Source organism: Moschus berezovskii, chromosome 16 (genome assembly GCF_049115385.1).
Source record: "Moschus berezovskii isolate FMDL1 chromosome 16, NW_MosBer_1.0, whole genome shotgun sequence".
Taxonomy (NCBI): domain Eukaryota; kingdom Metazoa; phylum Chordata; class Mammalia; order Artiodactyla; family Moschidae; genus Moschus; species Moschus berezovskii.
In genome coordinates, this window is record NC_142475.1 from 6328390 (window position 1) to 6340704 (window position 12315).

The 12315-nt window shown below is 41.0% G+C and overlaps 1 protein-coding gene across 1 annotated transcript in view; it reads left to right on the forward strand.

The window, feature by feature from the left end:
• The window catches only part of CNBD1 (cyclic nucleotide binding domain containing 1), a 500682-nt gene that overhangs the window by 74392 nt on the left and 413975 nt on the right, over positions 1-12315 (forward strand). Inside the window, exon 4 of the mRNA XM_088844600.1 lies at positions 10656-10814. Within this exon, the coding sequence (XP_088700726.1) occupies positions 10656-10814 (159 nt within the window). The remainder of the gene's footprint in view (positions 1-10655; positions 10815-12315) is intronic.

Consider the following 12315-nt stretch of genomic DNA (forward strand, 5'->3'; position numbering starts at 1 on the left):
GACAGGGACGACAGAGAATGAGATGGCTGGATGGCATCACCGACTCTGTGGACATGAGTTTGAATGAACTCCGGGAGTTGGTGATGGACAGGGAGGCCTGGCATGCTGTGATTCATGGGGTCACAAAGATTCAGACACGACTGAGCGACTGAACTGAACTGAATGCAAGAATATATGGAAAATAATAGGATAGTAAATGAGGAATTCCCCAGGTCGGTAGGTGCCCAGTATGCTACTGGAGCTCAGTGGAGAAATAACTATAGAAGGAATAGAGGGATGGAGCAAAAGCAAAACCAATACCCAGTTCTGTATGTGACCAGTGATAGAAGCAAGGTCCGGTGCTGTAAAGAGCAATATTGCATAGGAACCTGGAATGTTAGGTCCGTGAATCAAGGCAAATTGGAAGTGGTCAAACAGGAGATGGCAAGAGTGAACGTCGACATTCTAGGAATCAGTGAACTAAAATGGACTGGAATGGGTGAATTTAACTCGGATGACCATTATATCTACTACTGTGGGCAGGAATCCCTTAGAAGAAATGGAGTAGCCATCATGGTCAACAAAAGAGTCCGAAATGCAGTACTTGGATGCAATCTTAAAAACGACAGAATGATTTCTGTTCGTTTCCAAGGCAAACCATTCAATATTACAGTAATCCAGGCCTATGCCCCAACCAGTAATGCTGAAGAAGCCAAAGTTATTCGGTTCTATGAAGACCTACAAGACCTTTTAGAACTAACACCCAAAAAAGATGTCCTTTTCATTATAGGGGACTGGAATGCAAAAGTAGGAAGTCAAGAAACACCTGGAGTAACAGGCAAATTTGGCCTTGGAGCACAGAATGAAGCAGGGCAAAGGCTAATAGAGTTTTGTCAAGAGAACTCACTGGTCATAGCAAACACCCTCTTCCAACAACACAAGAGAAGACTCTACACGTGGACATCACCAGATGGTAAACATCGAAATCAGATTGATTATATTCTTTGCAGCCAAAGATGGAGAAGCTCTATACAGTTAGCAAAAACAAGACCAGGAGCTGACTGTGGCTCAGATCATGAACTCCTTATTGCCAAATTCAGACTTAAATTGAAGAAAGTAGGGAAAACCACTAGACCATTCAGATATGACCTCAATCAAATCCCTTATGATTATACAGTGGAAGTGAGAAATAGATTTAAGGGACTAGATCTGATAGATAGAGTGCCTGATGAACTCTGGACGGAGGTTGTACAGGAGACAGGGACCAAGACCATCCCCATGGAAAAGAAATGCAAAAGAGCGAAATGGCTGTCTGAGGAGGCCTTACAAATAGCTGTGAAAAGAAGAGAGGTGAAAAGCAAAGGAGAAAAGGAAAGATATAAGCATCCAAATGCAGAGTTCCAAAGAAGAGCAAGGAGAGATAAGAAAGTCTTCCTCAGTGATCAATGCAAAGAAATAGAGGAAAACAACGGAATAGGAAAAACAAGAGACCTCTTCAAGAAAATTAGAGATTCCAAGGGAACATTTCATGCAAAGATGAGCTCGATAAAGGACAGAAATGGTATGGACCTAACAGAAGAGAAAGATATTAAGAAGAGGTGGCAAGAATACACAGAAGAACTGTATAAAAAGGTCTTCACGACCAAGATAGTCACGATAACGTGATCACTGACCTAGAGCCAGATATCTTGGAATGTGAAGTCAAGTGGGCCTTAGAAAGCATCACTACGAACAAAGCTAGTGGAGGTGATGGAATTCCAGTTGAGCTATTTCAAGTCTTGAAAGATGATTCTGTGAAAGTGCTGCACTCAATATGCCAGCAGATTTGGAAAACTCAGCAGTGGCCACAGGACTGGAAGAGGTCAGTCTTCATTCCAATCCCAAAGAAAGGCAATGCCAAAGAATGCTCAAACTACCGCACAATTGCACTAATCTCACACGCTAGTAAAGTCATGCTCAAAATTCTCCAAGCCAGGCTTCAGCAGTATGTGAACCGTGAACTCCCAGATGTTCAAGCAGGTTTTAGAAAAGGCAGAGGCACCAGAGATCAAATTGCCAACATCCGCTGGATCATGGAGAAAGCAAGAGAGTTCCAGAAAAACATCTATTTCTGCTTCATTGACTATGCCAAAGCCTTTGACTGTGTGGATCACAAGAAACTGTGGAACATTCTGAAAGAGATGGGAATCCCAGACCACCTGACCTGCCTCTTGAGAAACCTGTATGCAGGTCAGGAAGCAACAGTCAGAACTGTACATGGAACAACAGACTGATTCCAAATAGGAAAAGGAGTACGTCAAGGCTGTATATTGTCACCTTGCTTATTTATCTTATACGCAGAGTACATCATGAGGAATGCTGGGCTGGAAGAAGCACAAGCTGGAATCAAGATTGCCAGGAGAAATATCAATAACCTCAGATATGCAGATGACACTACTCTTATGGCAGAAAGTGAAGAGGAACTCAAAAGCCTCTTGATGAAAGTGAAAGAGCAGGGTGAAAAGGTTGGCTTAAAGCTCAACATTCAGAAAACAAAGATCATGGCATCTGGGCCCATTACTTCATGGGAAATAGATGGAAAAACAGTGGAAACAGTGTCAGACTTTATTTTTTTGGGCTCCAAAATCACTGCAGATGCTGATTGCAGCCATGAAATTAAAAGACGCTTGCTCCTTGGAAGGAAAGTTATGACCAGCCTTGATAGTATATTAAAAAGCAGAGACATTACTTTGCCAACAAAGGTCTGTCTGGTCAAGGCAATGGTTTTTCCCGTGGTCATGTATGGATGTGAGAGTTGGACTGTGAAGAAATCTGATCGCCAAGGAATTGATGCTTTTGAACTGTGGTGCTGGAGAAGACTCTTGAGAGTCCCTTGGACTGCAAGGAGATCCAACCAGTCCATTCTAAAGGAGATCAATCCTGGGTGTTCATTGGAAGGACTGATGCTGAAGCTGAAACTGCAATACTTTGGCCACCTCATGCGACGAGTTGACTCACTGGAAAAGACTCTGATGCTGGGAAAGGTTGGGGGCGGGAGGAGAAGGGGACGACGGAGAATGAGATGGCTGGATGGCATCACCGACTCTGTGGACATGAGTTTGAGTGAGCTCCGTAGTTGGTGATGGACATAGAGGCCTGGTGTGCTGTGATTCATGGGGTCGCGGAGAGTCGGACACGACTGAGCGACTGAACTGAATTGAAAGTTCTTTGATGGCCTCTAGACAAGTTAGATCTGGGTTTGAACGTCAATTCTGCAATTTGGTGATTATGGTGCCTTAAGAAGATCACCTCAAACTCTGAATCTTAGTCTCTTTATCTAAAAATGGAGACAAGAATGAACATGCGAACATGATATTGGAGGATTGGATGAGATAATGTATGCTCATTTGACTTTATTTTTCTTAGCGGTAGTGCTAATGTCTACACCTGAGTTTACTGAGGAAAAGAGAAAAATAATTTTTCTATGCAACCACAATGACCAATAAATAGAACGAAATTTTATTTTAAAAAATCCTAAACACTTTAGATACAGAACTATTATTACCTATATGCAAGGAACATAATAAACATATACATAATTTGTAACAACATATTACATATCTTGGAACAATCTTATCATGTAACAAGTAGGACTTATATGAAAGAAAAAAGAATATTTGGAGGCCTTAGACTAACACAGAGCTTCCCTGATAGCTCAGTTGTTAAAGAATCTGCCTGCACTGCAGGAGATCCTGGTTTGATTCCTGGGTCAGGAAGATCTGCTGGAGAAGGGATAGGCTACCCACTCCAGTATTCTTGGGCTTCCCTGGTGGTTCAGTTGGTAAAGAATCTGTCTGAAAATCAGGAGACCTGGGTTCCGTCCGTGGGTTGGGAAGATCCCCTGAAGAAGGGAAAGGCTACCCACTCCAGTATTCTGGCCTGGAGAATCCCATGGACTGTATAGTCAACGGGGTCACAAAGAGTTTGGCAAGACTGAGTCTTGTCAAACACAAAGGGCTCAGTTATCAAATTAGACTCAAAAGAGTCAGAGATTTACCCAGTGTAAAGCTTCACTAAAAATTTAAAGATACATGTATTTGTGAAACACTGAAAGATAGAAAAGTGTGAGATTACCAACACCGCTGCCCAGAAAAGATGTGATTCATGTACAACTCCTACCCTTCAGTTTGCCTTGGCAATTTGCACAAGTTAATCACTCATAAACAGATTTTGAATTTTGTATGACTGAACATTTTAAACTATATATAATATTGAATTGTTGCTAGTTTTGCTACATAAATATCATGATGAGGATTATTTTCTATTGTTGACTAAAAAGATGCACAGTGTGAGAGTTGCAAGTTAAGTTTTATTTGGGGCAAAACGAGGACTTCAGTCTGGGAGACAGCACCTCTGATAGCTCTGAGAGACTGCTCCAAAGAGGTTGTAGGGGGAGGTTGATATATAAGATTTTGGTGAAAGGGGAGTTCAGTGCAATCAAGTGCATACTTTACAAAAGATTTTCTGCTAGTCTTGAGGAGCAAATGTTGCTATGAAGGGATTTAATGATTTTCTAGATATGAAGAGACGCAAGGATCAGTTCAGTTCAGTTCGGTCCCTCAGTTGTGTCCGACTCTCCGTGACCCCATGAATCACAGCACGCCAGGCCTCCCTGTCCATCACCAACTCCAGGAGTACACTCAAACTCATGTCCACAGAGTCGGTGATGCCATCCAGCCATCTCATTCTCCGTCGTCCCCTTCTCCTCCCGCCCTCAACCTTTCCCAGCATCAGAGTCTTTTCCAGTGAGTCAACTCGTCATATGAGGTGGCCAAAGTATTGCAGTTTCAGCTTTAGCATCAGTCCTTCCAATGAACACCCAGGATTGATCTCCTCTAGAATGGACTGGTTGGATCTCCTTGCAGTCCAAGGGACTCTCAAGAGTCTTCTCCAGCACCACAGTTCAAAAGCATCAATTCCTCGGCGATCAGCTTTCTTCACAGTCCAACTCTCACATCCATACATGACCACGGGAAAAACCATAGCCTTGACTAGACGGACCTTTGTTGGCAAAATAATGTCTCTGCTTTTTAATATACTATCGAGGCTGGTCATAACTTTCCTTCCAAGGAGCAAGCGTCTTTTAATTTCATGGCTGCAATCAGCATCTGCAGTGATTTTGGAGCCCAAAAAAATAAAGTCTGACACTGTTTCCACTGTTTTTCCATCTATTTCCCATGAAGTGATGGGCCCAGATGCCATGATCTTTGCTTTCTGAATGTTGAGCTTCAAGCCAACCTTTTCACTCTCCTCTTTCATTCAGAGGCTTTTGAGTTCCTCTTCACTTTCTGCCATAAGGGTGGTGTCATCTGCATATCTGAGGTTATTGATATTTCTCCCGGCAATCTTGATTCCAGCTTGTGCTTCTTCCAGCCCAGCGTTCGTCATGAATAGGGGTCATTAAATCAGTTCCTGAAAATACCCAACTCTCTGAAGAACTGTCCCACCAATTTCCCTGGGTCATAGAGCTCCTCACTGTCCATGCTGAATTCCCCTCAGACGGTGTGCATTTGCACCAGCACAGGGTGTAATCACCACAGAGGCAGATGGCAAATGCCCTCGTTGTTGTTGCTCAGCTGCTGGCAAATGTTCTTGTCAAGTGCTAATTTGTAGTTGACACTACCATTCCCCAAAAGAGCACAAGACATAACTTAAACATTCAGTCACTATATATGACCATCTATTTGTTCCTGTTGCTTTGGATGGTTTGCTCTCTGCTGATTGGCTCTTGGGCTTCCGTCATGGCTCAGCTGGTAGTGAACTTGCCTGCAATTTCAGGAGACACAAGAGACTCTGGTTCAATCCTTGGGTCAGGATGATCCCCTGGAGAAGGAAATGGCAACCCACTCCAGTATCTTTTCCTGGAAAATCCCATAGACAGAGTAGCCTGGGGGGCTACAGTCCATGAGATTGCAGAGTCAGAGATGGCTGTGCAAACACATGCATGCAAGCTGGTAGCAGGTATGACTTCCAGGTTGGCTTCAAATGGCTTAAATATCATTGAGGACTATTCTGAATCCTTTGGCTGCCACTTCCCTGTTGGCGTAGGCATTAAGGAGTCTGCCTACAAAGCAGGAGATCCAGGTTTGATCCCTGGGCTGGGAAGATCCCCTGGAGAAGGAAATAGCAACACATTCCAGTATTATTGCCTGAAAAATCCCATGAATGGAAGAGCCTGTCAGGCTGTAGTCCATGGGGTCACAAAGAAATGGACAGGACTGAGCAACTTCACTTTCTTCGGCTGGCTCGAGGTTTTCAATGTAAAGGCAGGAATTCCGGAAAACCCTTGGCTTGGGCAAATATGATGAACTTGCCCCAGAAGAACACTGGGTCAATGGGGACTCACTTTCTAAATTTCCCCCAAGAATTCTGTCCACAGACCACTCTTCTTTAGAACATAAGAACTTTATTCCATTTGCATTTAAAATCAGAGCTGGGGGAAGGAAAGCAGTCAATTGTTTTATTTATGAATCTTAAACATTGCTGAGCTTTGCTGTACTTACTATTTAACGACATAACTAGGGATAGAGTATTAAATAGGGTTCTAGGTTTCTGTGGATAGAATGACAGGTTCTGTGAAAGTGGTAGAAGGCAAAATAAATTTTGAGTCTTAATTTTATCTTTGTAAGTTATGGTGCAGTATCTTCTGTATCTGTCAGACAAGTAAGTTTTGTTATTAAGCATTGACGTTCTGTACACTTTGGATTACAAAAAGCTCTTTCCAGCCCTACTGGAGGGTAGATACGAGTGATTAGAAAAATTATGGACACTCTTTAAGCTGAAATTTCCTTGTCCCATAAATAGGGGATAGTATTTATTTAACTTAGTTCAGTTCAGTTCAGTTCATTTCAGTTGCTCAGTCATGTCCAACTCTTTGCGACCCCATGAATCACAGCACACCAGCCTCCCTGTCCATCAACAACTCCCGGAGTTCACTCAAACTCATGTCCATCTAGTTGGTGATGCCATCCAGCCATCTCATTCTCTGTCGTCCCCATCTCCTCCTGCCCCCAATCCCTCCCAGCATCAGGGTCTTTTCCAGTGAGTTAACTCATTGCATAGGTGGCCAAAGTATTGGAGTTTCAGCTTTAGCATCAGTCCTTCCAATGAACACCCAGGACTATATCTTTTAGAATGGACAGGTTGGATCTCCTTGCAGTCCAAGGGACTCTCAAGAGTCTTCTCCAGCACCACAGTTCAAAAGCATCCAATCTTCAGTGATCAGCTTTCTTCACAGTCCAACTTTCACATCCATACATGACCACGGGAAAAACCATAGCCTTGACTGGATGGACCTTGGTTGGCAAAGTAATGTCTCTGCTTTTGAATATGCTATCTAGGCTGGTCATAACTTTCCTTCCAAGGAGGAAACGTCTTTTAATTTCCTGGCTGAAATCAGCATCCGCAGTGATTTTGGAGCCCCCAAAAATAAAGTCTAACACTGTTTCCACTGTTTTTCCATCTATTTCCCATGAAGTGATGGGACCAGATACCATGATCTTTGTTTTCTGAATGTTGAGCTTCAAGCCAACCTTCTCACTCTCCTCTTTCACTTTCATCAAGAGGCTTTTGAGTTCCTCTTCACTTTCTGCCATAAGGGTGGTGTCATCTGCATATCTGAGGTTATTTGATATTTCTCCCGGCAATCTTGATTCCAGCTTGTGCTTCTTCCAGCCCAGCGTTCCTCATGATGTACTCTGCATATAAGTTAAATAAGCAGGGTGACAATATACAACCTTGACATACTCCTTTTCCTATTTAGAACCAGTCTGTTGTTCCATGTCCAGTTCTAACTATTGCTTCCTGACTGGCATACAGGTTTCTCAACAGGCAGGTCAGGTAGTCTGCTATTCCCATCTCTTTCAGAATTTTCCACAGTTTGTTGTGATCCACACAGTCAAAGGCTTTGGCGTAGTCAATGAAGCAGAAATAGATGTTGTTCTGGAACTCTCTTGCTTTTTCGATGTTCCAGCGGATGTTGGCAATTTGATCTCTGGTTCCTCTGCCTTTTCTAAAACCTGCTTGAACATCTGGGAGTTCACGGTTCACATATTGCTGAAGCCTGGCTTGGAGAATTTTGAGCATGACTTTACTAGAGTGTGAGATGAGTGCAATTGTGCGGTAGTTTGAGCATTGTTTGGCATTGGAATGAGGACTGACCTTTTCCAGTCTTGTGGCCACTGCTGAGTTTTCCAAATTTGCTGGCATATTGAGTGCAGCACTTTCACAGCATCATCTTTCAGGATTTGAAATAGCTCAACTGGAATTCCATCACCTCCACTAGCTTTCTTCGTAGTGATGCTCTCTAAGGCCCACTTGACTTCACATTCCAAGATGTCTGGCTTGAGGTGAGTGATCATGCCATCGTGATTATCTTGGTTGTGAAGATCTTTTTTGTACAGTTCTTCTGTGTATTCTTGCCACCTCTTCTTAATATCTTTCTCTTCTGTTAGGTCCATACCATTTCTGTCCTTTATCGAGCTCATCTTTGCATGAAATGTTCCCTTTATATCTCTAATTTTCTTGAAGAGATCTCTTGTTTTTCCTATTCTGTTGTTTTCCTCTATTTCTTTGCATTGATCACTGAGGAAGGCTTTCTTATCTCTCCTTGCTCTTTTTTGGAACTCTGCATTCAGATGCTTATATCTTTCCTTTTCTCCTTTGCTTTTCACTTCTCTTCTTTTCACAACTATTTGTAAGGCCTCCTCAGAGAGCCATTTTGCTTTTTTGCATTTCTTCTTCGTCGGGATGGTCTTGGTCCCTGTCTCCTGTACAATGTCCCGAACCTCCATCCATAGTTCATCAGGCACTCTATCTATCAGATCTAGTCCCTTAAATCTATTTCTTACTTTTACTGTATAATATATTAATGATAAATATGTATATCGTGTTTAATAGAGTAGCCAGTACCTTTAAAGAGACTCAGATATAAGTTAGATGATAATGTGATGATTGTTATTGTTATTCTACTTAATACTTATTTTATATTTAACTTTAAAAAAGCCTCATGTTTATAAGTAAAGGTGATTAATCTGTGATCATTTAGAATTTTATCTTCTGCTCTATTTTTGTCTTAAGGATGACAACATTTGTTAGACTGGTTTTCCTTAGTTTTTTTTCAGTTCAGTTCAGTCCCTCAGTCGTGTCCGACTCTCCGCGACCCCATGAATCACAGCACGCCAGGCCTCCCTGTCCATCACCAACTCCCGGAGTTCACTCAAACTCATGTCCACAGAGTCGGTGATGCTATCCAGCCATCTCATTCTCCGTCGTCCCCTTCTCCTCCCGCTCCCAACCTTTCCCAGCATCAGAGTCTTTTCCAGTGAGTCAACTCATCACATGAGGTGGCCAAAGTTTTGCAGTTTCAGCTTTAGCATCAGTCCCTCCAATGAACACCCAGGATTGATCTCCTTTAGAATGGACTGGTTGGATCTCCTTGCAGTATAAGGGACTCTCAAGAGTCTTCTCCAACACCACAGTTCAAAAGCATCGATTCTTCGGCGATCAGCTTTCTTCACAGTCCAACTCTCACATCCATACATGACCACGGGAAAAACCATTGCCTTGACTAGACGGACCTTGGTTGGCAAAGTAATGTCTCTGCTTTTAATATACTATCAAGGTTGGTCATAACTTTCCTTCCAAGGAGCAAGCGTCTTTTAATTTCATGGCTGCAATCAGCATGTGCAGTGATTTTGGAGCCCAAAAAAATAAAGTCTGACACTGTTTCCACTGTTTTTCCATCTATTTCCCATGAAGTGATGGGCCCAGATGCCATGATCTTTGTTTTCTGAATGTTGAGCTTCAAGCCAACCTTTTCACTCTCCTCTTTCACTTTCATCAAGAGGCTTTTGAGTTCCTCTTCACTTTCTGCCATAAGGGTAGCGTCATCTGCATATCTGAGGTTATTGATATTTCTCCCGGCAATCTTGATTCCAGCCTGTGCTTCTTCCAGCCCAGCGTTCCTCATGATGTACTCTGCATATAAGTTAAATAAGCAAGGTGACAATATACAACCTTGACGTACACCTTTTCCTATTTGGAACCTGTCTGTTGTTCCATGTCCAGTTCTTAATCAGAAAGCTTGGAGCTGAAAGGATAAATGGGAAAAGGTCATTCATTCACATATCTCTTGGGGACTTAAATGTATGTCATATGGTAGCACAAGAATAAGTTATGGTGACTGCTTCCAAGATGTTCATAATTTACCAGTTGGAAACAGAAGTTTTAAAAAAAGTACTTTTATTATTGGTGCAAAAAAAAAAAAAAGACTTGCTGGAAAACAACCATGAGAGAATAATGGAAGTGTGGTAACCACTGTCTTAAAATATTTTCCTAAGTATATGTACCTAATTTATTATAGAAGATGTTTAAATCACTTGGGACAGTCATAACATCTATAATCAAATTCTGTACTTAGAAAATATTTTATATATGGTAATTCTGAGTGAAAAATTTGAGACTTAGAGCGATGTGTTTAATTGCATTACTAATGACTGGAGAAAAACAGACACCAAGAAGGAATATATTATTAAAATGCTAAATTATCTCAGAACAGTGCATTTCTGCTCTTGACAATAGAGAGTTCACATCAGTAATTTTTCGTGCAACATAAAATATTATGCTTCCTTGTTTAGAATACCTGCTGAAGACACAGTGGAAAATAAACCTGCACAACCTGATGACGCTCACAATATAGCTGTCCATGTTAAGAAAGCACGTGGGGGCCGTACTTTATATGGACCAAAACAATATGAAGAGAAGGTAGTGCAATTCATGGCTATTTTAAAGAAACTGTAAGTATTTTAAATATGTTACTTCCTTGTAGTTGAATAATTCTTTTGAATAGCTTTAAAAAAAATCATTATTTATTCCTATTCAATATGGATAGTCTATTGGATAGGAACAAATCTTTACTCTTGCCTCTACCTTCAAAAACCCAGGGAGAGGTGATTGAGGGTCCCCTTGGGGTGTATTAGTCATATTTGCTAACATCATAAATCTTATCATGACTCCATTAATCACATTGCAATGGGTCTAAATTCTTTATGTATTCAAACAAAAACAATGCAACCAAAACCTGTTTAATTGATGGATATGTTGTCGTGTCTACAGCCCTCCATTTATCTCTAGCTGAACTATGAGCAGATCCGTGGACTACTTGAGTAATGCCATTTAATATATTTTTAAAAATAAGTACCTTATACTCTATAATTTTTTACTTTGTTATCACACTTGAAATTTTAACAAATTGATTTGGAAGAAATGCAAATACTCCTGACAAGGTTAAGAATTTTGGTTATCGATAACAGAGCATTTTGGCTTAATCATATTATTATGTCTTAACTTATACTTAAATTCAGCAGCTCTGAGTAAACAGTGTTAGATGGGAGGAAGGAAAAAGGAGGTTGATACGTTAAAATCATTGGAAAGGTCATACGTGGGGGATGTCACCAGAAAGAGAGGGTCTGAATAAGTAGAGGACGCTGTCCTTGTGAAGTGTGTACAGAGAACAGGCAACGGAGGGAGAAATGAGAAAGGAGAGAGAACTACAAAAATTTCTGTTAAATTTTGTATTTTGAGGCCTATCAGATTAAATACAACCTTACACGTGTTAGATTTTGGGTGGTAAGCAACAGAAACTGGCTGGTTAATTAAAACAAACAAACAAACAAAAAGGAGTGGGGAAAGGGGAAACTTGTGGAGAAATATTGGATAGCTCCCAAAATAGAGAAAAAAGTATTTGATCCTTCTGGGTGTATAATATTGGACTCAGTCAGCTACAGCTATTTTTGATTGGGGGTTATTAGGCTCACACTTTAGTTTCAGAGACAGGGGTCAGATTGTCACTTATTGCAGTTTGCTTTCATATTCACATCTTGGATAAAGGCTGATGGGGATCACACAGTTTAATTTACAGTTTTACTGAATTTACATTCAATTAGCAAGAGATAGCATTTCAAAAGAGAAAATATCAATGTCTCAGAAAGAGGGGGAAATGGATCATGGATAAAAAATATTAAAAACAATGAATTAAAACATGATGAAATTTTTATAAATAATTTTGACTGACTTTATTTTTCACTTATTAATGAATTCAGTATATACTTTTGAATCCCTACAGTTTCTGAAAATATTCTTGATTTTGGGATGGCAGCGGTGAATACAGTACTTTTGCCCTCATGGGGAGCTTATATTCTAATGTAAGTGGGATAATACGCACACACACACACACACACTATATATATATATGTATGTATGTATGTATGTATGTATATATTATGTTAGTGATGGGTA